We start from the raw sequence: 26471 nt of genomic DNA, 5'->3' as shown, positions 1-26471 counted from the left end.
CAATACCACTGCTAGGTATCTACTCAGAGGACATGAGGGCAAGGACACAAACAGATATTTTCACACCAATGCTTATACAGCAGCATTATCTACAATTGCCTAGAGGTGGAAACAGGCCAAATGTCCATCAACAGACGCGTGGCCAAACCAAGCTGTGGTATATACATACCATGGAATATTACACAGCTGTAAGACAGAATAAAGTCATGAAGCATGTAATAACATGGATGGACCTTGAGGACATTATGCTGAGTGAGATTAGCCAGAAACAAAAGGACAAATACTGTATGGTCTCACTGAACTAACATCAGTGAATAAACTTGGAGAATTTCAGTTAAGAACAGAGGCCATCAGGAGATACAAGTAGGTTAGATATTGGGTAATTGGAGCTGAAGGGATACAGATTGTACAAGAGGACTGATTGTAACAATTCAGAAATGGATAGCACAATACTACCTAACCATAGCACAATAATGTTAGTATACTTAATGAAGCTGAATGTGAGAATAAAGGGAGGAGGGCTGGGGGGGCACAAATGAAACCAGAAAGAAAGACAGACGATTGATGTGAAAAGTGAATAAAAAAGTATTTTTTAAATTTCAGATGTGGCCTATCTCTCAGTCAACAAGGTAAGCACACTCACCGCCGTCCCGCTTCTCTATGTGGGACACAACTCCCAGGAGTATAAACCTTCCTGGCAACATGGGACAGAAATCCTAGAATGAGCTGGGACTCAGCATCAAGGGATTGAGAAAACCTTCTTGACCAAAAAGGGAAATAGAGAAATGAGACAAAATAAAGTGTCGGTGGCTGAGAGATTTCAGAGTTGAGAGCTTATCCTGGAGGTTATTCTTATGCAGTTTATAGATATCCTCTTTTTGGTTTAAGGTGTATTAGAGAGGCTAGAGGGAAGTGCCTGAAACTGTAGAGCTGTATTCCAGTAGCCATCTTTCTTGAAAATGAATGTATAATGAATGATATAGCTTTTGCAATGTGAAAACCTTGTGTCTGATGCTCCTTTTATCTATGATATTGACAGATGAGTAAAAAATATGGATTAAAAATAAATAGACAATAAATTGAGTAGATTGAAATACTAGTGAACAATGAAAGGGAGTGGTAAAGGGTACAGAGAAAAAATAGGGGGAACAAAGGTTAAATATATTGAATAGACGGAAATACTAGTGGTCAATGACAGGGAGGTGTAAGGGGTATGGTATGTATGAGTTTTTTTTTATTTCTTTTTCTGGAGTGATGCAAATGTCTAAAAAATGATCATCATGATGAATGTACTACTGTGAGTGTGATGATACTGTGAGCCACTGATTGAACACCATGCAAGGAATGTGTGTATGCTAAGAATGTTCATGTGTGTATGCTGTTTTGGTTTGATAATAAAAAATATAAAAAATTAAAAAAAGATAGTGTAAAATTTTCAACTTTGGGAAGCTTAAACCAATATGATTCTTTTCTTGAAATTTAAGGCATAATTTCACAGTATAATTTTCCTTAGCCTGAAAACAGGATACAGTATCTCTCAGACATGCAAGTATTATAGATATTTGAATAACGTGGGTCTAGGTATGAAAATATAGCACCCATTAGTACTTGTTCACAAACCAGAGATTACTTATTAATACAAAGCAAACTGAAAATATTCAGGGTGAATCAAACCCAAATGGGGATCAAAGAACATTTTATGGTAGTTATGCTACAAAAATTAAAGGCAAGCAAGGAAGGAATTTTAGGGTCTGTTAATTGCCAAAGGCTGAAAGAACGAGGTCTGCTGGATACATTAAGGGCCTCAGGTACTTTGGCCAGAAAGAGAAATCTTATCAGTCTTAATTCTCCATAGAAAATGCCCTTCTACCATTTCTCCTATTCCTCCCTTTAAATGAAAGAAAATTAAAAGTTTCCATTTAGGAGTGCCTGGAAGTTGAGCAAGAGGGAGCCTTACGGTGTGGCTCTACCATCATCATGGCTTCCTTCTCAGACATCACAAGCTGGCAGAACTGGTCCCCAACGTTGGCCAGGATGTATTTTGAGGTCTCTAGGTCTATTCCTTCTGCCAAGGAGGAGGAGGGAATCCACAGGTTCATGGCCTCAGGGTCACTTTGCTGGGGGCTCAAAAAGCCCTCCACACGGAGTACCCCCTTTCGAGTGAAGATCAACCTGAGACACAAGGGTAGACAGTTAAACATATGGTATTCAGTGGCAGCCATGCAAACCAGCACACATCTAATACCCCAGGACCTAAAATAAATCAAATGACACAACACGAATCAGATTGAGTTGAGAATTTTCACCATATTTGACCAAGACAGTATGTATTTTCTGCACTAATGGGAAGATGTGTTAACACTCACTAGGTCTGGGTTCTTTAAAAAGCTGTCCCCTTAAAGTGTCAATGGCTGAGATTCCAAACAGAGTTGAGAGGATATCCTGCAGGTTATTCTTAAGTATTAACTAGATAACACCTTGTTAGTCAAGATGTAATGGAGAGGCTGGAGGGAACTGCCTGAAAATGTAGAGCTGTGTTCCAGTAGCCATGTTTCTTGAAGATGACTGTTTAATGATAAAGCTTTCACAAAGTGACTGTGTGATTGTGAAAACCTTGTGTCTGATGCTCCTTTTATCTACCTTGTCAACAGACGAGTAGAACATATGGAATAAAAATAAATAATAAGGGGAACAAATGTTAAAATAAATTTAGTTTGAAATACTAGCGATCAATGAAAGGGAGGGGTAAGGGGTGTGGTATGTTTACATTTTTTTGTTTTCTTTTTATTTCTTTTTCCGAATAGATGCAAATGTTCCAAGCAATGATCATGATGATGAATATGCAACTATGTGATGATATTGTGAATTACTGATCATACATGTAGAACGGAATGATCAAAAGTTAAGAATGTTTGTGTTTGTTTGGTATTTAAAAAACAAACAAACAAATAAATAAAATGCATGGTGATAAATAAATTTTAAAAAGCTGTCCCCAACATAATGCTGGGTGAAATAATATCAGATACAAATGTCAATTCTATCAAACTGATCTACAGATTCAATGCAATACCAATGAAAATCCCAACAACCTATTCTGAAGATTTGGAAAAGCTGGTTATCAAATAAACAGACCATCAAATTTATGGACATTTCATCTTTGGTAAGGTCCCAAATCCACTGAACTGAGACAGTATATCTTCAATAAATGGGCATGGGGAAAAAAAGAAAGAAAGAAAAAAAATCTGTCTCCAGAGTTGTCTATCAGTTTCTTCCTCTACCTGCTCCCACGCCAATGACTGTGACTAGGGAAAAACACACAGCCATGTTCACTACCACACTTCAAATTCATATCCACCTACGTTAGGTGAGCCCTTACTATTACACTATAGTTTCCTGATGCACTGCTTCTCCCAGATACCTATTTCATACTTTCTTTTTTTTTTTTTTTAAAGAAAGACAGAGAAGGAAGGAAGGATAGAAGGAAGGAAGGGAGGAAGAAAGGGAAACATCTTTAAACATTTTCTTATTTTATTATATTTTGTTTGTTTGTTTGTTTTTTACATGGGCTGGGGCCGGGAATCGAACCGGGGTCCTCCGGCATGGCAGGCAAGCACTCTTGCCCGCTGAGCCACCGCGGCCCGCCCTATTTCATACTTTCTTTCTTTTCAAACTTCCCACATTACTTCTCCCTGAGGACTTTGCTTTCTAAGGAGCTAGAAGAGAACTTCCACAAGCTCCCACCACCATACTACCACACATTCCTGCAGTCAGGCCCATGTACAATCTATTTCATCTCCTGCTACTATGAATGAAATGGTCCTAGTGAAGGCTTATTGTTTCACCTATGCTTACATCCTATCCCCTTTCCCCAACTCAAGGCATCCCTCCATTAATTCTCCCTCCTCTTTTCTGCATCAACTTTTTACTTTACTGAATCATTCTTGTCAGTATTTCTACCACCCACAATTTTTAACGCAAAAATCCTCTCAATCCCACTTGCTTTATTTGCTCATTATAGCAAAGCTCCTATACCCATTGCTGCCACTTCCTCTCCTTTTTATTTTCTCTTAATTCACTGAGGCTTTCCCCAACCAATCTAACAAAACTGTTTTTTGACAAGCAAGGTCATTTTACTTTGCTAAATCCAGTGGTCACTTACAGTCCTTACAGACCCTCAATAGCATTTGACACAGTTCATTATTTCTTCCTGAATATACTTTCTTCAGTTGGCCTCCAAGTTACTTCACTCTCCCATTTTCTTACTACCTCACTGGATATTCTTTTCTTCTACTATTCTATTTCCTTAACTAGTTCCTCCTCATCTTTCCCATCTTTAAATGTTGAAGAACTCTAGAACTCAGTCCTTGGACTGCTTCTCTTCTTTATGTATACTCTAACTTAGGTGATTTCAGCCAGACCTACAGCTTTAAATATCTAATGACGATACCCAAATTTATATACCCACCATGGACCTCTTTCCTCAACTCTAGAATTGTCAATCCAGCTAGCCTTTCAAAATCTGCATTTGGAAATCTAATAGGCTTCTCAAATTAGACATATCCAAATTAAAACTTCCCATTTCCCTTCTCAAACTTGTTTTTCTCTCAGAATTCTCCTAATCAGTAAGTGGAGAAGCCTTAGAATCATCCTTGATTCCTTTCTTTTTCCCATACTTCACATTAAATCCACCAGAAAGAAACCCATAAGGGCTCTACCATCAAAACATATCCAGAATTTGATCACTGCTCATAACCTCTATCACCTCCTTGGTCTAAGCCATCATCATTTCTCACCAGGATAATTCCAACAGCCTCCTAACCTCTCTGCTTCTGACTTTGCCTCCATATAATCTATTCTCAAGAAGGTAGAGTTATCCTTTAAACATTAATCAGTATCACTCATCAGCTCAAAACCTCCAATGACTTCTTATTCATCATAAAAGTCAAGGTCCTTAGAGATGCCCTTTAAAATCTGGCCCCATCTTTAACTCTGTGATCTCAAATCCTTTCCCCCTACCTTGCTCACTCTATCCTAGCTATTCTAGTCTCCTCCAGTTCTATGAACATGCTAGGAATATTCCAGCCTGAGGACAGTTGTCCTTGTTCCCTCAACTTGGAATACTTTTCTCCCAGATAAAGGCATGGATCATTCTCTTACCTCGTTTAGGTCTTTACTCAAATATCACCTTCTCAGACTACCCTATTTAAAAATCATAACCTCTTTAGCCCGCATACACTCCCATCCTCTTTCCCTTCTTTAATTTTCTCATAGTGCGTAACAGCTAACATAACATACATAACTCTTTTTTTTCCTTATTTACTGTCTGCCTCCCCAGCTAGAATGCAAATCTCTTGAGGGCTGGAATTTGATGGTTTTGTTTACTGTGAATCATAAACGATGATGGCTATCACACATTTCGTGTTTTGATAAATATTTACTGAATAAATGAATCCAAAACAAATAGATAAACCACTTGGACATATTTTAAAAATGAAAAATTCTTGAAAGATTTTTAGAAGATTTTCTAAGTTCACTGAGCACAAGACAGTGACAGAGCTGTTGTTTGATAAAGATGGGCATATTCCCAAGACTGTCATTAGTTCTCTCTATATTACAGACTCTTCACAGTATCTCCTAATTTTACTTCCCCCTCTCTTTAACGTGACTCAAGTTAAGGAGTAAGTGGTAGAGCCATATAACAAAATGGAGTCCTTCTGTTTATACCACTGGTTTCAAATGGAGTCCAAATTAGAAAGAACTCAACACAAACAGCACAGGGGTTGGCAGCTGAGACTGCTCAACTTCAGTTTTCAAAGGAAAGTCACACTTAATTTCAAAATTCAAACAATTTAGTGGCTAATATGGCAGTACCTTAGTACAGTCTCTGACAGCAAAGAAGTTAAGGAAGGTGAGGCAAAAGATGGTTAAGACATGTTTACTGCTTGAAACAAAGAACGTGAGTTATGTGTCAGTAATGAAAACTGGAAAAGGACACAAAGAATTTGGGTACCTCCGGAAGTGAAAGAAACGGCAGGCCACAGTGGAATCATCTTGTTCCTGTTCCTTAAACTTCCGATACCGCTCCAGGCGGCACTCACGACACTTGTGCAGGTGAGGGGCCACGTTGATGCAGGACCCATCCTGAAGGAAGGGTTCTCCAGACTGCTTCAGCTTCTTCACTTTGCTGACATCTTTCAGCACCGACTGGCCAACTGTGCCAAGGGAGAGAGAAAAGGCTGGTCATGAGAAGTATAAATAGGGCCCAACATTATCCTTTTTTGGGACAGACACTGGCTCTGTCCTGGGCCACTCCTCCTCTCACTGCTTGTGTAAGTGCCCATCAACTCTCACCCTTAACAGAAAGGGTAAGCAGGGAGGAAAGCAGCTGCAACTGGAAGCTAAGCACCACAGAATTGTTAGGAAATGCCCCATTATAGTGAAACAACTCTGGTCATGAGTACAGGAAACCCAAAAACACAGGAAGTAACTGTCACCTGCCTCCAGCCCCTCAGAACATGGCTGTTCTTCCAATTAAGGCCTCTTGGGCTCTCAGAGGACATCAATTCCTAATGATAATAGTTACTGTTACCTCCAGACATTCACCCTTGCCCTTAACACGTTACACCACAACCTCACACCACAGGAGCTAATGGCTTTTGGTAGAGGTGTTAAAATCCTTAAAATCCTCTCATGTCAGAGAGGAACAAACTGAGGGATGATTCTTTTTGCTTCATTAAGTCTATGAAGGGCTGCTATGTGAGAATGGAGACCAATACCCAGTAACTCCCCTGAAATAAATTAAAGAGGATGAACCAAAGTAGAAAGATGAGATAAGCACAAAGGCACAGAATTCCTGACCAAAAATATGGCTGCCAAACAATATCAAGGACCCTCTTTTGAGGGATTATCATTATATGGGGCAGATATTCTTCTTACAGTGCTGTTTTAGTTGCAATGCTGCCCTGAACCAGAAGGTCTGATGAGGAGCCTTTGCTGGGCCCTTTTGGCTATGTAATTCTATGATATTATAGAATTTTCCATCACAGTGAGGGCCTCTGCTGCCCAACAACACACCAGGAATCTGAGGCCAGTGCCAGGGCAAAGCCAAGGTGTAGCCCCAGCAGGATCACCTTTCAGAGGGGCGGTCCGAGGCCGGCCCTTGGGGGCCTGCTTCCCTTTGCCTTTGCCCAGCAACAGCTCAGCACCGCGCTCCCCATTGGGGCCCAGTTTCCCCATCAGGTGCTCTGGAATCCCCTTTAGACCAGTCTTGGCCTGCAGCTGCTCCTCGGAGTCGCTCAAATCTGACAGGTCACTATTGGTGCTGGAGTCCGAGTCCTGTCTGCAAGCCAAGCTTCGCTCATCCAGTGAGAACCTTTTCACAGCTTCAAAAGGAGCTTTGTTCTCCTGTGAAAAATCTGCCGGGGAGGACAGAAAGCCGCCTGAGTGCCTGCCAAAGACGTTACTAAAGGTTTTGAGGAGGGGATTGTCCTGCTGCCCAGGCCCCACAGTTGGTCTCTCCTCTGTGGGGCTGGAGGAGAGAGTAGGCATCTCAATGGGCTGGGTGAGGCTGCTGGTGGGTGAGCTGGAGCGGCCATTCCCCATGGCAGAGAGGCTCGGGCTCCCGGTGGTAAGAGCTGAGCCCAGAACACCAGATACCAGCTTGGAGGAGTCAGTTGTAATGAAGAGGGTTTTCTTCTTTGCTAAAGATGCCGAATCTGTAGAGGAGTGAGACTCGGGCCAACTGGATGCTGCCTTGGAGGTGACAGTGGTAGCCGAAGAAGAGCTACCTGATGCCTGAGATGCAAAGCTGCTGAAAGGGCTATGTTCGACTTTCTCCACAAATGCTAAGAAAGGGTTAGAGGGCTCTTCTCGGGACAATTTAGGGGGCTGTAAAAATAGATTTTCATGACTCTCTGGGGTGCGGGTATTTAAGAGGCTCCGTGGGAAGGCTGGCGTAAGGGTGGGCATAGACTCTGCAGGCACTTTCCTGTCCACAGAGCTGCCAGCCTTAGAGCCTGGCTTAGTGTCTGCTCCAAGAGTGGATCTGCCTTTACACAAGCCCGAGTTCAGGCTCTCAAGGCTTTGCTTGAATGAATCCCGACTGGAGGAATCATCAGCCAAACTCTCTGAAACGGTAGTGAAGTAGTTACTGGTGGGTAAAGTTTGGGACATGCATTGAAAAAACAAGTTTTTTGAGAGATCAGAGTCTTTCTGAGACTCTGGTGCAGTGCTACAGCCAAAAGAGAAGCCCAAAGGTTTGTTCTCTGTGGCTAGAACCCCATTGGACTGGCTTCTTCCACTTCCAAAAGTCAAAGGTTGTGTAGAACTTGGGAGAGATGCTCCAAATCCAGAAGAGGCCAGAACAGAATTTCTTGAATTCTGCAAAGAAGACAGTTTGAGTTAGTGATGCTGGCTTCTCACAACAATCTTATGATCTTTCTTGGACCTAGGCCATCACTAGATCAACATTTCTTATGGCCAAGCAACTTCTCTCTCCTACAGTTCCACGGAACTGTTTTATTTTGGGGGGTGGGGGGTGGTGATAGGTGCATGGTCTGAGAATCAAACCCAGGTCACCTACATGTAAAGTGAGCATTCTACTACTGAACCAACCTTGTACCCCCATGGAACTGCTTTTATAACTGGATTTCCCCAACATCAGGGAAGAAATTTGCCACAGAGAACACAAAGGGAACTTTCAGCAAGGTGAACCAGAGATGGCAGGGTGTCAATCACCCTATCAATTCCTTGGTTGACACAGGGCTGGGAGGCCATGCAGTCTTCTTAGTATCTATCTGGAAGGAGAAAGGCTCCACCAGGGAATTAGGGCAAAGGGTTCCTGAACAGACATAAGCTTTTTTACTCTGAAATACACCAAGGGTTCCTGAACAGACATAAGCTTTTTAACTCTGAAATACACCTAGTGATCCCTGTAACATTACTCTATCTCAATGACTTTAGGAATTATTGCTGAAGTTTGGATTTATTTAAGCTATTGCAAATTTTCCATCTTACAAAAGTCCCATGACAAGCCCATCATACATTAAAGAAAGATATTCTCTTTATTATAGTCTGGAATTCTCCAGGTTGAACCCTTTTGGAATTTGGCCACTTATTTATGGTTTCAAGTCCATCAAAAAGTTTAATGTTTGTTTAATTATATTAGACTTAAAGATGCTAAATTAAAGAAAGCAAACTGTTTACCAACCCCTTTGTTAACATTAGGCTCTATCAAGGTTCCAAACAGAAAAAGTGTTTGTACTGACATACCCACCAAACAAAAGCATTCAGCATAATAAACTGGAATATGAGAAAATACTTTCCTTTCCTTCTTTTACCTTGAAAATGTTACCCTTTGCCTGTGCACATAAAGAAAGATGTGGGCACTTTCATACATTGTACACCCATTCAAATACACATAGAGAAATACCCATACATAGGTGTGAGCCCTTACTTAATACAGGTTAATTAATAAAACCCAGCTCCAGGACTTGATTCACAAACAAGTTTGCTTGTCACACTTTGTTTGTTTGTTTTTTCCAATTCAACTTCCAGGCAGTAAAGGATGATATACCTAAACATTCACTTAAAAACAGACATTGGAAATAAAAATTATTCCATGACTGTTTAATGGGTACAGATGGGGTTAACTTCTCGGGTGATGAAAAGTTCTGGAACTAACAGTGGTGACAGTTGCAAAACACTGTGAATATAATTAAAGTCACTGAATTGTACATTCTATGTTGGTCAAAATCGTAAAAATTTTGTTATATCTATTTGCCACAATAAAAAAACTATTTTAGATAAAAAAGGGGGCGTTTCATCATTTATGTTATTCTTTAAACAGGCAAGAGCAGTTTTCTCAAGGACTTTCCTTGAGGGCAGCATAGGAACCAGGCAGCCCACCTATGAATAGCCTCAACTTGAGATTTGCCAACAAAACTGCTTCAGGCCACTTTAGAGTTAAAAAATTAAAGATCATTTTCCTTTTTTCTTTTCCTTCCCACTAACCAATAACCACTGATTTGAACCCCCTCCTCACAAAAGAGAAAAAGAAAACAGAGCTCTGAGGTTCTGCTGTTGTTTCAGTAGCAGGATTTGGCCATAAGCTTTGACACCTGCATGACTGCAAGGAACCAGCATGGGCAGTTCATGTTTCACTACTAAAGTTACTCTTTTAAAATAAATACACACCGGAATGAAAAATAATCCAGAGGGTCTTTCATTTCCCTTCAAATGATTAAATTCTGAATCCTGTTCTTATAAAAAGTGGTAGCAATTTGATTTCAACTCAGTTTTTAGGGCAAGAAGTTTTCTGGCGGCTATGTCCCCATTTTAATTTGGCATCATAATGAAAACATCCACTTTTGTACTTTTAAGTCACACCCCTAGAGAACACTAGGCTGAAACAGCACAATGACCAATACAGTCACAGAAATTTCTCCAACCTATTTGGAAAATGTCCTTTGAGTCCACAGCTCATCTATTCAGCTTTTGCTACTCAGAAAATAGCAGCATTCAGTGGCTCTCTTCTTATAGCATGCAAAATTTTGTCTATTTTGTAACTTCCATTTGTATCAACACTGCCTTGACACGGAGTCAATTTTAAATAATTTATGATCACTTACAAACATTGGCAATCCCTATAAGAGCCTTACCCAGTTCTCTTGGGAATGTTGGTTGATTAACAGAGGACAAACCATGAACGGTATGAAATTTGTCTTTACAGACTTTCTTTCTGCTTTGATATTTCACCCCCTTCCCTATCCCTGTACACTAGGGATTAACAGGTATTGCATTTATTGGGGAGGGGAAGAAGTCCGATGAAATGTATATGCCATGTTTTATCTGGCACTATTATACCTAAAAAGTACTTTAGGATGTGAGCTCCGTCAAAGAGGGGTTTCGTTTCTTTATAATATACAGTACTTAGCACACAGTAGTTTCCTATTCATAATTTAAAAAATCATTAAGCATTTCTTCTTAGTATTTCATATTCCAGCTCTAGTTAACAGCCAGTGTGGAAAAAAAAAGGACTAGCATCATAAATCATTATTTGGTGATCAAAGTAAGAGTCAAAAGGACTATATAACTGACTTTGATAACTTTTTTTTTTTTTTGGTATGCTGCTGTATGGTGCAGGTCATATTTAATTCTTTTTCCATTTGAGTATCCCCTTATTGCAGCACCATTTGCTGGATTCTCGTTTGTTTGACTTTTCATTTGTTGGTCTATTTGTTATAGAAGTGCATGGGCCTGGAATTAAACCCAGGTTTCCCACACGGCAGGCAAGAATTCTACCACTGAACTACCCTTGCACTCCGCCTGACTTTGATACTCTTTAAATTTGGATTGGAAGTCAACTGAACTTGAATTTAACAAAAGTTCCATTTAGCAACAGTATAAGCATATTAGATAAACCCCATCAACTACTGTGATTAATTCCATCAACTTCTCCATGAAAGGTCTAAAAAATGAAGTGGGGGGAAAAACTTTTATGCTCATATCAAATCATGGAAAGATGCCCAGCCTCAAGGGAAAATATAGAAATGATGAACCGAGAACAGGGGCTGGTGATGGTAGCTTGTATATAGCTTTAATTATAGTGTTCACTATTACCAATACTCTAAAATTCATTAACCTTGCCTCTCACAGGCCTGGTAGAGCTTTAACCACTATGTGAACTAAATAACTGAATTAAAAAGATTCCTCACCAGATCTATTTTAACATCTCATTAAATTGGGTTATATAATCAGTTTTTGATTAGTCCAACTGTTCAAGTAACTTTTAAGAGGTGTTAAAGTTATTAAAATATACACGTGTCCAATGAGAAAAGTGTCACCTCATCAAGCAGTAAAGGTCTATCTATCCACAGCGTAGAATTTAAATGCATCTTAAAAACACTCCTTCCCGGATGCATTTGAGATGCTCTCTAATGTGTTAACCACAAAGGAGGATGAAAGAATGAACCCAAATCTTGCATATCTGTCCCTGTAGCAACTCACCTCTCCCGAGGCCTGCGACCGGCTGCCTTTCTGTTTTTCCGGCCCAGTCCCTGCTGCAAGGCCAGTGTCTGAGATCCTCACCGTGGTTGGGGTGGAGCTGGCGGCAGTGACCACAGCTGCTGAAGCCACCATACCCTGACCAACTTGTTCCAGTGTTTTTCCTGCCTCTTTGTTTTCGGCTCCACCCATCTCTGGGGCCAAAGGTGTCTGACCTGTGGCTGTAGAATATTGAGTGAAAGGTACAGGTGTGTCCCCACCTACAGGCTCATCCTGTACCACCAGAGTCCTGCCATTTTCTTTGGTGTAAGTGGCAAAGCGAATGTTGCGATTAATCTGGGGGACAAATGGAGACGGTGGCTGTTTGGACCTCTGATCCAGCCCTGGCTCTCCACTGGCATTCCCTCCTTTCCAGGGCCCTCGGCTGGCCTCACCTCCATCGCTCCCATTACTGTCTACTTCACCCCTGTCTCCTTTTAATTTCTTTGATGCAGGGTCACACCCAGAGTCCGAAGCACTTTTCCTCCTCCGGCCATCTTTCCCCTCTATGCTCTCTCTCTTCTTCTTTCCTTTGGAAGATTTTACTGCTTTTAACGTACCCCCCTACAAAACAAAATTCAAAAAAGATTTATTACAAGGGACCTTCCATCCTGTGAAAACCATAAACCATTAGCTCTTTCCCATCTCTAGAAGCAGACAATCAAAGCAGGCACATATTGCCAAGTTCCAATGCCAGCTCTAAGACATTCCCTTTGCCAAAAAGCTCCAATCTTTCTGTGACTCAGTTTACACACACATTTAAGATAATGGTTACTAAAGATTAACTCACATAACAAATCTTCCTCTAAATAAAATGTATACTTCCTCAAATGGACTTTAAAGGGTTTTAAAAATCTGTGCAATTTCTTGTACAGAACAGACTGCCAAAGCAGAAAAATCTAAAGTTTCTAGGCTGGAAGATCATTTGCCTCCTGATCCCTTTTTTTCACATACTCCCTTTTTTTACATATTCATCTCCTTGTTTGACAGAAGCTTGCATTTCAAGTATTGAAATACAATTATCGCCTCTATTCACAAGTCACTAAGGACTGGTGACAACTTAACAATAGGAAACCAACATTGTGAGTCTGTGAAGTCTAGGAAAAGAGAGCCTAGCAGAGTCAGGTTTGAATTGCTCTCATAGACACTATAAAGATTCAAACACTCTCCAGACCTTATTCCAAAGCATTAGTCCGAGGGAAGGAAATAAAGCAGGCTACCTGAGGCCAAGCAGTGAAATCTATTATCTCTTCCAGTAACTGCAGGAGATCTCATGAAATCGTACTTGTGCCTTATTTGAGAGGCAAGACAACGTAAGATGATTGAGGATTAGAAGGGACAATTCCCATCTCTGAATAAACTCCCTCCTGGAGGATGATGAAGGGCAGGCAGGAGGGAATGCAGCTGAGATTTTTTTGAGAATCTTGGATAGAAGCAAGTATTCTATCTGACTTTATTCAGATATCATGTGTTGGGATGATAATAAACTAATAACATACAGTTATTTAGCCATTAATATTTATCAACTTAATTAATTATTTATTGCCCTTGAATATATATAGATCCTTCATATAGATCTATGACTTTATTGTAATTATTATAGTTGCTGTAACTGAAATTTTTTCATGTTTTATATTTCTTCTTGCCAGTTCTAGTTGCCATATTTTTCTATTTTCTGCTACCTCCGTTTCCATTGTTTCTTTAAATTCCTTCTGTAACTCTTAACCAAAGGTCAAGATTTACTTCTGTTTCCCCTGTAAATTGGGGGAAACAGTACCTAAGTTTCTAGATATTTCACACAAGAACTATTTTTTTTTTCCATATGGGCAGGCACCGGGATTGTACCTGGAACTCTTGCCTGCTTAGCCACCATGGCCTGCCCACTATTTCTGTTTTGCTAAGCATTGTTTTCATTTGGTCCTTCTAAAACTGTTTTTATCCTTTTCCAACTTCTACTACCACCCAGTTTTCAGAGTTGTGAACTATGGAAATATGATCAGTAAAATCTCTCCTTTCTTTCTTGCTCACTCACCCACACTCACGCTTAAAGGAAATGAGGTGATTATGGACCTCTAAGAAGGGTTACTCTAAAACTTGGTGGAACTGTCAAAAGAATTGTACTTTGCTAGCCAAGAAGATAGTCACATCACAGCAAAGCTGAACAAACATCTGAACAAACATCTGCTGCTGAAAACTCACCTCTAACTTATCCAGTCAACTTGCAGAACTTGGTTCATGGCAACCTCTTACCATTCCCTAAACAACTTATATGTATGTCCCTATTATGATGAGCTATTCTTATATTAGCAGTGTAGAACACCAAGACCAGTATTCTTCAGCTATATCTGGCCAGCTGAGGAGTACCTAGCACATAACAGGTACTGAATAAATGAATGAAATAAGGAAGGGAATAAAAAAGAGGTCCAATATATCATCATAGTAACAGACGTTTTCAGCCATGTAAACACAACTTAAGTGACTTATTGTATAGGTGGTAATGTAATAGAGTAGGAAAGAGTCATTAAATTTAACCTGATTCTTCTATTCCTACTCTGACCTTGTTTTATTAAGTCAAGGATGACTGGATAAAGAAGATGAGGAAAGACTGTATATAGGAGAAGAACAGCAGTGTCACAGAAATGTTAAGATACTATGAAGAATATGTGGATAGGTGGCTTTAATTCACCAGGATTCCTTGATTGGTTCGGATACTGGTTGATAATGTACTTTATTTTTTTTTGTTTTTTGCTATGATAATTCCGTATGAACCAAGAGTTGACCTGGTTCACAATAATTATGGAGTAATCCACTGTGTGCTGAGCACTGAACTAGTACCTGCCAGAAAATTTGATTCTTCTTGGGAATACAGAATTTCAGACTCCCTTGGAGCTCACTATCACCTAATGGAAAGAAAAAGCAGATGTAGCTTCTCCTCCATTTATTTTTACCGGGTAAGTCATGAGTACTACCACTGCTTATTACAGCTTTAACTGTCTACTGAATCTTTCAAACATACCTGTTCTCAGGGAAACAAGAAGAGTTAGGTCTTGGATTTCAAAACTACTAGGGTACATAGTCACAATTAATAGGGTTTGCTCAGATCATGTCTCTTTTTTCTTGAGACTATCATCCCTTAACCAGACAGATTGTGGAGAGAACAAGAAATGTACAGTGGCTAGCGGCAAGAGCAAAAACACAATGGGTAACACACACATAAGGAATCTACATAACAAGAAAATGCAAGCTCGTGAATCTACTCAAGAGACTCAGCCCCTTACTGTACCTCGCTCTGAGGTGTTGAGTTGTCCATCAGCATCACATGGATCAGTCTGGGATCAACCGACTTGATCTCACCACTCTAAGGAGGCAAAAGGATAGCAGAGAATATGAAAAAGGGGAGAAAAAACCTTGTCCAACAAAGACACAATTACGTATTTTTCTAATCTATATAACTGTCTCTTTATTTGTCTCTACTCCCCTACTAGTATGAAAGCTCCATGAGCTTTGTTTCTTTCATTGCTATAATAATAACAACACCCAAAACGAGATCTGGAATATAATAAGCACTCAAATTATTTTGGTAATGAGTGAATCAAAGAAATGAGTTCAATGCCCAAGTACCTCCATTTAGGGATGACAATTTAAAATTTTTTAGTGCTAAAACCTTCCTAAATCTGTGCATTCTAGAAACCAAAAACCTTCAGAACTAACAGTCACTAAAAACATCACTCTACTATTTTTAAAGCATAAAGACTTTTTTGGGGGGAAGGGGGCGAATTTGACAGAAAGTATAAAATTTAAAGTATATATCCTTTTTTTTGACCTAGTAATTAATTATCTAGGCATTTATTGTAATATGAGAAATGGTATATACAATGATCTTTATTCAAGAATGTCCATAGTTGGGCAGGCCACGGTAGCTCAGCAGGTAAGAGTGCTTGCCTGCCATGCCTGAGGACCCGGGTTCGATTCCCAGTGCCTGCCCGTGTAAAAAAAAAAAAGAATGTCCATAGTAGCATTATATTAATTAGTGAAAATATTGTCAATGATTTACATGTCTATCAAGTTTACATTACATTAGTTATAGTGCATTCTTTCACAGGAATATTATACAACCATTTAAAAAAGGATAAGGCAGATTTCTACATACACTTAGACAGAAAGATGTTTATAATGTCAGTTAAGTAAAAAGGTAAATTACAGTACTATTTGTATCTATAAATAAATACCACTTATTACTAAAGCGTGATTTATATAATTATATATCATGTAAATAGGTATTATATATTAATATATATAAATATTGTTATATATGCCTACACACACACACATATATACATACACACAGAAGATATCTGGAAGAATATGAGATTCATACCAAATTGCTAGTAGTGGTTACCCTAGGTTAACTGCCTAGGGGAAGGAGTGGCTTTCAACAGCTCCTTTATATACATATTTATTGTTTGAAATTCTTTTCATGAAGATTTATTACTTTAATTTTTAAAAACTAAAAAAAAAAATAAAAGCACTTATATTACATATGACTGCTAAGAGAAAATCAGAGATCAATTCAAAGATGTCATAAATACCTATTTGTTTCCCTCAAAATACTCATCTAGTTACTCCTAATCACTTCTCAAGGTATGCTTAGATACCATGTTTTTTCTGTTCTATTAGAAACAATTCATTTCTCAGTATCTAAAGGAGAGTAGCAGAAGTATTATAGAAGTAAATGCTGACTAATTTTTAACTACTAATCTTTATGAATATGAGATAAAATAATAATACCACCTTACATTTATATTTGTTTTACAGATTTCAAAGTACTTTCAAATACATTATCTCTAAGTCCCTGAAAAAGTGCTGTGAGGTCAGTGGGAGTTTACACAATTACCTCTAATTTACAGACTAAAAAACCGAGATTAAGAAGTTGAACTGCCTTTCTCAAGGTCATAACAGCCATCAAGTGATAAAAGCAGTTTTCTTACAGGTGGATAAGTGGTCCCTTTCTCTATACTTTCCTCTGTAAGGGTATGGGTGGACCTTAAACAAAGTTACGCAGACCCCCACCTCAGTTACAGACACCTCCATAAGACGGGTGATGGAATCTTGATGGCTTACAATACCACAGAGCCAACCTTCTTCCCCCTCTGGTTGGTATACTTTGACCCTGTGGCCTTGAACACTGTAGGGACCTAAAGAAAAAAAATAGTCAGTAATGAGTATTTTTGGCCGAGGGAGCTGTATCTCATGATTAAGTCTAAAAGCAAAAGGAAAAACATTTGCTGTAAAGATCTGGCACCTTCATTCCCATTATACAGAGTTGAATAAATGAGCAGTTCTACATTTACCATACTCAGTAATCTAAAACAACACATAGTTTTGTCCAGTGACCTTTGTAAACTCTTCATTCATTTGGAGATTCCTTAGGATCTCCCCTGATTCCACCTTGTCTCCATCTTCTAATTCTGAAAGTAATAACGGAAGGGAACAGAAAGTCTAAAACTAAAGGTAGCATGGAAACAGATACCTGATGTATGCATGAATAAAGGGAGAGGCCACTAAACCCAATGTATTGTTAAGTGATCACAGGAATGATGGATAACCATTTATACTCTGCTATTTGACTTTCAGTAACAGAGGGTTGAGAATTCCATTTATGAGGTTTCTAGCCTTTGTGTAGTAATCGTCTGAACAAATAAAGCATCTGTGTTCCTAAGAAAACAGAGCTTCAAAGTTATTACTTTATCAACAGGTAATGTCACCCTGCAATTTCAGCGGGACCTCTATGAGGGACAATTTTTCTCTCCAGTATATCTTAATATACCTGAGATTATATAGCTAAATCATTACTTTATTCTCTCCCAGAGCTATAATTATGTTTCCTTAATTTTTCTAAATGCACTCACATCTATTCCACTTCTCATTCGGCCCACTCAACTTTCTTTGCTCCCCTTACCAATTTTTCCTCATATTCTCTCTTCCTCCATGCCTTCCCTTGATTATTAAATATGATTTTATCCTGAGATCCTCCTTTTCCAAGTTAGTTTTTCTACCTTTACCTGTTTAAATTTATTCTGACAAAACAGAAACAAAGAATATATTCCACCAAAAATCATGATGATCATTAAGGTCCAGAAAGGAAGGGAGTACACATGCAACATGAAGGGAAGGATAAGGAAGTAACAGTCTCCCCTTTATGGAGAATCTTGGAAGAAACTTGCATCTGAACTGGAAAAAGCTATTAATTTTTTGGTTTTCTCAAAAATAACATGCTGTGGGGATGCAATGGTAGTTCAGTGGTAGAATTCTTGTCTGCCATGTGAGAGACCCAGGTTCAGTTCCTGGCCCATGTACTTTCCCAAAACAAACAAGAAAGCAAAGAAAGAAAGAAAAAACAAAACAAAAAAATTCAACAAATGCTGCAATAATAGGATAGTCACATGGAAAAAAAATGAAATGTGACCCTGCCATACAGCATACAAAAAATAATAATAAAAATAACATACTGTATGACAGCCCATGATTAAGCTCTGGGATCTGTCCTGTAACTACTTGTTGAAAAGTGCTTTGAAAACTATCGCTTTTTTCTTTCTTTGCTGTGTATATATATTATTATACAATTTAAAAAGTCAAAAAAAAAATAACACGCTGAACAGGCTGTTAATATGAATGAGCCTACAGACAAATTGCTTTATCAAAATACACTTTGAACTCTAAGTTGTTATTGGTTGGTGTTCACAGCCTTTGGTCCTTGAGAACCTTATAGATAGTAAATTTAAGAAAGGAAGAGATTTTCTAGCTCATGGCTATATCCCCAATGCCTTAGCATTGCATATAGTACATGTAATCCTTAATAACAAAACTGTTTATTATAAAATATAGGATGAAGAGGAAATACTGGTCTGAATGAGATCCTATTTTCCCAGTCCATTCTAGAGATACAGCTAACTGGAAATAAATTCTTGACTCTACCCACAAAAGGAAGATTAGTTCAAATGTATAGAGTTGCATGGTGTCCCATTCTATCACTCTCATTATTGCCCAGATATTTGATTCAGAGTTAAAGGACAGAAGACTACCTGTTCTTACCTCGACTGAATATCTCTTGTAGCTTTTGGTCACTGATCAAAGCATTAACTGTTTCTCTCAGTGCAGCGTGTTCCAAAAGAATCTGGTTTTGGCTATCTGTTCCCATCTGGTAGAGATAAAAGAAGAAAACAACTGAATATTAAGATGACTAGCAAAAGCATCTAACCTGATGAGAAAAACCATACCCCTGAGGAGCTCTATATCAGTATTTGCAAAAGAATGTTCTGTGAACTTTGGTGTTATGAAGGGCTCTGCAAAAACTAAGGACACTAAGATTAACTAGGTTAGAAAATATATGCTATATCTTTTTATACATGATAGAATATTAAAGGCTCTATGAAGTCATGTAGGAAAGAAACCTGTTTAGGGCAGTATTTCCCTATTTAACTGACACAAAACATTTTATCCTGTGTAAATTTTCTTGTTTTATTTGGTATTTATCCAGAATACCTACTCTAACACAAGCATTAGGACTATAAAGATGAATAAAGCAAGGTTTGAGAGGGAGTGAGGCTTCATGAGGGAGGAAGACATATCAACAAAGAAATCATCATTAATATTCCATAAAAACACAGGTTAGGAAATACTGCTCTTGACTGTCTCAGCAAAATAGCAAAAAAAACTCTTTAAAGTCTTCCACTTTTAGCTTTCAGATAGCAATCCTACAAATGAGAAATATCTCATTAAATAAAATAATTTCAACCTTCTAGCTTCCTTAAATTCTGAAACTCCAATCCAGATGCTATTTTGTTTAAACTACTAACTTATTCCTTTTCCATCTAACTAAAGATGTATCTAAGCTCTTAAATCTTTCATGCTGCTTGGAACCAGTCCAAACTCCCAGTCTACCTTGCCTCAGACTCAAGTTACAGATACAGCCACCTCAGGGAAGCCACCTCTTCTGAGGGGATCTTAGAATTGTGGACTTAAGTACTGGGTGGTTTTGATGTGGGGTGAGGGTGTGTAGAAGAGGAAAGAAGTCTCAGACACCAAATGTTATTTTTCAAGGGATCACCCAAACTTAAAAGGTATGTGGGAATTAATGGAAGAAGTGCCTGCTTCAATGTTAAAAGAAAGGGGGGAAATACCCATATTTATATCAATAAAGAAATTAACAAGAAAAGAAATAATAGGCTCTGGGCAACAGCAAAATTTAAGTACCTGGAACAGATGCAATCCATTAGCATCTGACAGGAAACGAAGTTCTCGATCCAGAAGGTATTCAACTGGAACCACAGAACCCAAACCCAGTTTATCTACTAGGGGAGTGAAAGTCTGTGAAGTACAATGACAAGAAATTGATTAGAACTTGGAAAAGAAAATAAATTCCAATTCAACCGAATCTCTAACTTCAAAGAAAATATCCATTATTAATATCTCTCTCACTCCAATAAATACAGATGAGCTAAAGCATAAGTCCTTGGAAGCATTCCCAACCAAGCATCTGCTCCTCAAATAATCAGAGGAAGCAAAATAGAGCAGAAAGTCAACTCAAAACTCTTATTTATGGACAAGAGGAATGAGAAATCCCTCAATTCTCCCTAGGGATCTGTCAAATCTTGCCTTTTCGGGGGGCTAAATTATAGTAAATTCTCAGAATAAAGAGTTAACCTTCCCTGATAATTTCACTTCTAGGTATACACCCCCCAAAAATTGAAACCAGGGGCTCAAAGAGCTCACTGTACACCAATATTCACAGGAGCAATATTCAACAGTAGCCAAAAGTAGAAACAACAAGTGTCCCTCAACAAATAAATGCAAAACAAATGTGGTATATACATACAATGAAATATTACTCAACCATAAAAAGGAATGAGGTTCTAATACATGCTACAGCTTGGATGAACCTTGAAAATATTAAATTCACTAACATAAGCCAGACACAAAAAGGCAAATATTGTATGATCCCACCTACATGAAATATCTAGATTAAGAAAATTCACAGACACAGAAAGGAGATTACAGGTTACCAGTGGCTAGGGGGTAGAGGTGAAATGGGAGTTGTTCCTTAATGGGTACAAAGTTTTTGTTTGGGATAATGAAAAAGTTTTGGTAATGGACAGTGGTGATGGTAGCACAATATTTTGAGTGTAATTAATGCCACAGAATTATACACTTAAAAATGGTTAACAAGGGAAATTCTGCCTTATATATGTTACCATGATAATTTAAGTGAAACTTTATCATACCTAGAGCTCCTGAAATCTTTGAGATTTCTGAAATAATCACTGGCATATATATGGCATATATATATTCATGTTACTATTTGTGGTAGCTAGATTTAGGTATCAACTTGGCTAAGTGAAGGTGCCTAGTTCTACTTCTGTGGACATGAGCCAATGACATGTGAACCTCATCTGTTGCTGATTACATCTGCAGTCAGCTAGGAGGTGTGCCTACTGCAATGAATGATGCTTGATTTAATTTGTTGGTGTTTAAATGAGAGAGCTCAACGCAGCACAGCCCAAGCAGCTCAGCATACCTCACCTCAGCACTTGCAGCTCAGCCCCAGGCCTTTGTAGATGCAGAAAGGAATCACCCCGGGGAAAGTTGTTGGAACCCAGAGGCCTGGAGAGAAGGCCAGCAGAGATCACCCTGTGCCTTCCCACGTAAGAAAGAACCTCAGTTGAAAGTTAGCTGCCTTTCCTCTGAAGATACATTAACTAAATAAATCCCCTTTTATTGAAAGCCAATCCATCTCTGGTGTGTTGCATTCCAGCAGCTAGCAAACTAGAACACTATTTCATAAAAGTCACCCAGGGGCCCCAAATTTGTTTATAAAAGAGTTTCTTCTAAAAGTTGCCTTAAAAACAACAAAAGAAGACAGTGGTAATATGTACAATCAATAGGTTAAAAATATGTTTAAAATATTATTTATTTAATTTGGTTAGGAGAAGTCAATTTTTAAAAATGTTTCCATTTATCCCTAGACTTTGCTAACAGGATAGATAGAAACAAATGACTATTCTGAGAATTAAATTTGATAACACTATTTTGTCTCGCTTCATAAAAAACTTGATCATTAAAGTAAAAACCTTAAGTATTGCAAACATTATTTCAAAACCTTACTATGAGAAAAGACTAAAGGTGAAACAATTCTTTAGAGACAAAAAATATCAAATATTATGTAATATTAAAAGTTCCAGAAGAAGGTGGTATGACAGTAGTTCTGTGGCAAAATTCTCCCTTGCCATGCCTGAGACCGGGTTTGATTCCCGATGTCTGCCCATGCAAAAAAAAGTTTCAGAGGGCATTGGAAAGAAAATCTCTCCCAATTTTGGCTTTGATAACTTCAGAATAAAAGTGTGTAAGGGGGTAGGCCATGGTGGCTCAGCAGGCAGAGTTCTTGCCTGCCATGCCAGAGACCTGGGTTCGATTCCTAGTACCTGCCCATTCAAAAAATAAACAAACAAATAAATAAAGCATGTTAGGGAACAAGGCATGTCATTTTTGGGAATTCTAAACAGTTCAGTTATTGGATAAATATTATAGGTATAGTATAGGTGTAAAATTCAAATCTGGTCCTACCAAAAAAAAAAAAAGCCACTCACCAGAGCTGGCCACTGTGCAATTGAGACTCGAGTGCCCTGGAGAAGGACTGGGTCCTTCCGGGGCGCCCATACGAGCGACCCTTCAAGCAGAAGCACAATAACTTCTTCAGCATGAACTTTAACCCAGGAGTGCTGCTTCCAGTTACAGCCATCAAATTCTACAAAGATCTGCACAGAGAGAAAAAAGGGATTTTAAAAGTCACATTTAGAAAAATCCAAGATTATAATTTATAAACAAACATAATATTGTTTTGAACTGACCAGGAAAAAGTCTACTAACTTGTTTTTAAGGTCTTTTAACGGATTTTAATATAAACTGATCCTACTTCAAAGAGCCAGGAAGCTGGTTCTTAGGCCTGCTGTGAAAAGGGGGAACAGAGGTAAAAGGGACAAGAGTTATCTGTAGCCATTTTAGCTGTGTCCCTACTAAAATTTGTAACTTAGTTTCCAATTCATCTACACACACTAGCTGGGAGCCTACCATGTAGTGTTATGAATCTGGCACGCTTCCTGGTCTCAAGAAACTCACAGTCTAATAGGAAGAGAATTTTTTTTACACTTCTACTGAAAATAACTGTGGACTTTTATTAATTATTTTGAACTGGTGATGTATGCACACGATACAAAATTCAAAAGGATAAACACTGAAAAAATAAGTTGCCCTCCCACTCTTCCTTGTGGATTTTTTTAAGTGCCACTGCCAGCAGTGATCTCATTCATATCTGCCAGCCGAGGCATGTTGTAGTCACAACAATGCCTTGATTCCTTCCCTGAAGAGACAGTCCACTTTTTGAGATATACTTAAGTAGACATTACAAAGAATTTTTTAAAAAGTGATTCATGCTAAATGAAGCTACGCTTTTCTAATAAATATTATGCTTAGATTTGGCTGTTTCCATAAACTTTGACTTCTGACATGATTCAACACAGCATGATGAGCAAGGCTTGTGTATATAGGCATTACAACTCAGAACAGATTTGTCGATCTGGTGCCTGACATATAACCGGTCACACACAAAAAAAGGCCATGAGTATTTATTACTACTATCGTACTTTATCTTCAAAGAATTTTATTTGACTTTTGGGAAACAGATGCAATAAAATGGGAAACTATAAATTAAAAAATCAGTCTCAAGAAAAGTAATCTACAACAGGAAGCTACTATCAAAGTGAAAAAAGGAAATAAGGATCTATACAGCTGCTATGCCTGAGTGACACATATTTAGCTCTGAGCTTTCCAAAGGCAAATCTGAAAATGGAAGCAAGGTCAGGTGCACAATTCTCACTGACCAAAAGGAAACCATACAGCAATTACTTGGGGAAGCAAATCTGCTCCAACCACTTGGCTCTATAAGCAATTTGTCACATGAAGCTTCCCAGAAGCAATACTAACTGATATAGGACAATATCACAGTTCCCACAGCAGCTATTTCTAACTAAAAACTGTGGAGGTACCAGAAGGACCTATAAATACTAGATGTACCAAGCATTTCCTGAAGAAAAAGCTCTAGTCTTATTAGAGGGACACAGTACTCTACTGCATGTCACTCAGAAAACCAAAGGCTAAGGCTCTCTGGTGACTGAAGGCTAGGTACCACATTGCAGTTCTAATTTACCACCCACTTAAAAAAACAATATAGGAGTCATAAAGTTCTAAGTCATGCTAACATACAAATACAGAATATTAGCTAAAATTCAAGAACTCAAGACAGAAATAAGTCATTGTGGTCAAGTTGCAACAATTTTTATTCTTTGTGCATAAGAACCGGAACGAATTGTTTAAAAAAAGTTAATGATCAAGAATAGTATTCTCACGTATCTGGAGATATCAAAGCAAAGCTGAAGTATTTGAGGGCTAGATTTCACATAATTTAAGAGCAATTATCTTTTACCTGCCTGGGCAAAGTATGTGGAATAAAGTGTTTAACTTGACAACAATCACATTACTATACTTTCTGGGATCAAGCAACAACTTCAAACAAATGATATGAATTTGTTTTGAGAGGAAAATGGAAAGTAGATTAATGTAAAGATATTCTCCCACCAGTAAGGCTGAATTCTGGCCCTAGCACTATGCTATACCTCCTCGCTAGAGAAATGGAATTAGAATGGACGGGGTAAAGAACCATTTCAGATAAAGGTACACATAATGTGTACTCTTAAAATGGTAGTGGTCAAACCACAGAACAGAAAGAAGGGATATAAGCTAACAAAACCCAATGGTAGTGGTACCACTGTGGCTGGATTGAGTCAGAGATGACTAAATGAACAGCAATGTACTAAAACAGTTTGAGAACATTTAAAGGTCTCAGTAAATTTCCACCATTATAGTAAAACTTGCCTACCAGAACAGCTTCATCAAAAAGGGTAGCAGCATACAAACTAGGTCTTAAAGGACAAGTGGATTCTTCTGGCAGAGTAGGGAGGGAAAGATTTTCCAGCAGGTGCAAAGACAGAGAAACAAAGGCAAATTATTATGACAAGAGAAGAAGCAGGCTAGTAGGCAAGTCATAAAGGGCTCTACATGGCATTTTAATGGATAAACTGAAACCTGTTGGGGAAAGTGTCATGTTTGACTAGCAGAGTTTTTTGTGTTTGTTTTGTTTTGAAACGTGCATTTGAACACAATTAGGCAGTGCCTGCACTCTCCAGCTGTCAATCCCCACTACACCGTTAGGTCTGTCACTCAGTTATTTCTCATAAGCCTGGTCCCTGGAGGCATCTGAGTATATGTTGCCTGTTACAGGCCTTGAGGGAGCCACTGATAGTTTTAAAGGAGCGGAAGAGTAAAATATTTTAGAAAGATATGTTTTAGATACTGCCATGGCGGGGGAGGGGGCAGAGAGGGGTGGGAAAAAGCTTCTTAACCTCAATTTAAATAGGAAATCAAAATGAAAATGACAACATATCTTAAAATTAGTTGATAGGTTAAAGAAACATGATTTATTAATACTAAGAAATAATATAAAACAGTTTAAGAGCATGAGCTTTATCTAAAGGACTAAACTGGAAAGATATCCAAGATATATTATGTGGAAAAAAGCAAGCTGCAGATTGATTTGGGGGACAAGAGAATTTGGAGGAAGATTGTGATGGGAGGGCTAATCATATTTTAACATGATCAGTAAGTGTTCATTTTTTTAAAAGAATGTATTTATATAGCACTGACGCAGAAGCAGATTGGCGAACGATGGTGCTTATTTATGAAATAAGGTGGTGGGCCACGGTGGCTCAGCAGGTAAGAGTGCTTGCCTGCCATCCCCTAGGACCCGGGTTTGATTCCCGGTGCCTGCCCATGTGAAAAAAAAAAAAGAAATAAGGTTGTGCTGCCACAAAAAGGAACAATGTCGTGAGGCATGCAACGATGTGAATAAACATGTGGGACATTTGGTAAGACAAAATAAACCAGAAACAAAAAAACAACAATGGTTTGGTCACCTTTAGAAAATGCTTATAAGAAAACAGGGGCCTAGATTGTAAGGTTTTAGAGCAGACAACATTAAGTCCAGACTGGTGATTATTATTTCCGGATTTTGAGAGGCTGTTTAGATAGATAACCTGATACTGAGAGATAAGAACGAAGATGAACCAGTTGGGGTTAAAGTAATTCAGAACACAGGGGTAAGGAAGACAGTGTCTGTATTTTAGAACCACACATATTCTTTGAGACCAATGGAAGAAAGGTTTATTTGATTTGGAACTGAAATTTTCTGTAGTGCATAAACTAATTCAACCTATCTGTATAGCTCATTCGAACAAGTGAAACACAGAACAGCATAAGAAAGA

At 38.5% G+C, this 26471-nt stretch overlaps 1 protein-coding gene across 1 annotated transcript in view; it reads right to left on the bottom strand.

Annotated features, from left to right (window-relative positions):
• The window catches only part of KDM3B (lysine demethylase 3B), an 80231-nt gene that overhangs the window by 42734 nt on the left and 11026 nt on the right, over positions 1 to 26471 (bottom strand). Inside the window, exons 2-10 of the mRNA XM_077138586.1 lie at positions 22686 to 22853; positions 20296 to 20409; positions 19135 to 19240; positions 17113 to 17237; positions 15326 to 15400; positions 12007 to 12606; positions 7131 to 8379; positions 6011 to 6212; positions 1958 to 2172 (exon numbers count right to left, since the gene is read on the bottom strand). Of these exons, the coding sequence (XP_076994701.1) occupies positions 1958 to 2172; positions 6011 to 6212; positions 7131 to 8379; positions 12007 to 12606; positions 15326 to 15400; positions 17113 to 17237; positions 19135 to 19240; positions 20296 to 20409; positions 22686 to 22853 (2854 nt within the window). The remainder of the gene's footprint in view (positions 1 to 1957; positions 2173 to 6010; positions 6213 to 7130; positions 8380 to 12006; positions 12607 to 15325; positions 15401 to 17112; positions 17238 to 19134; positions 19241 to 20295; positions 20410 to 22685; positions 22854 to 26471) is intronic.

Source organism: Tamandua tetradactyla, chromosome 20 (genome assembly GCF_023851605.1).
Source record: "Tamandua tetradactyla isolate mTamTet1 chromosome 20, mTamTet1.pri, whole genome shotgun sequence".
Lineage (NCBI taxonomy): Eukaryota > Metazoa > Chordata > Mammalia > Pilosa > Myrmecophagidae > Tamandua > Tamandua tetradactyla.
This window is presented reverse-complemented; position numbering and strand designations above follow the sequence as displayed.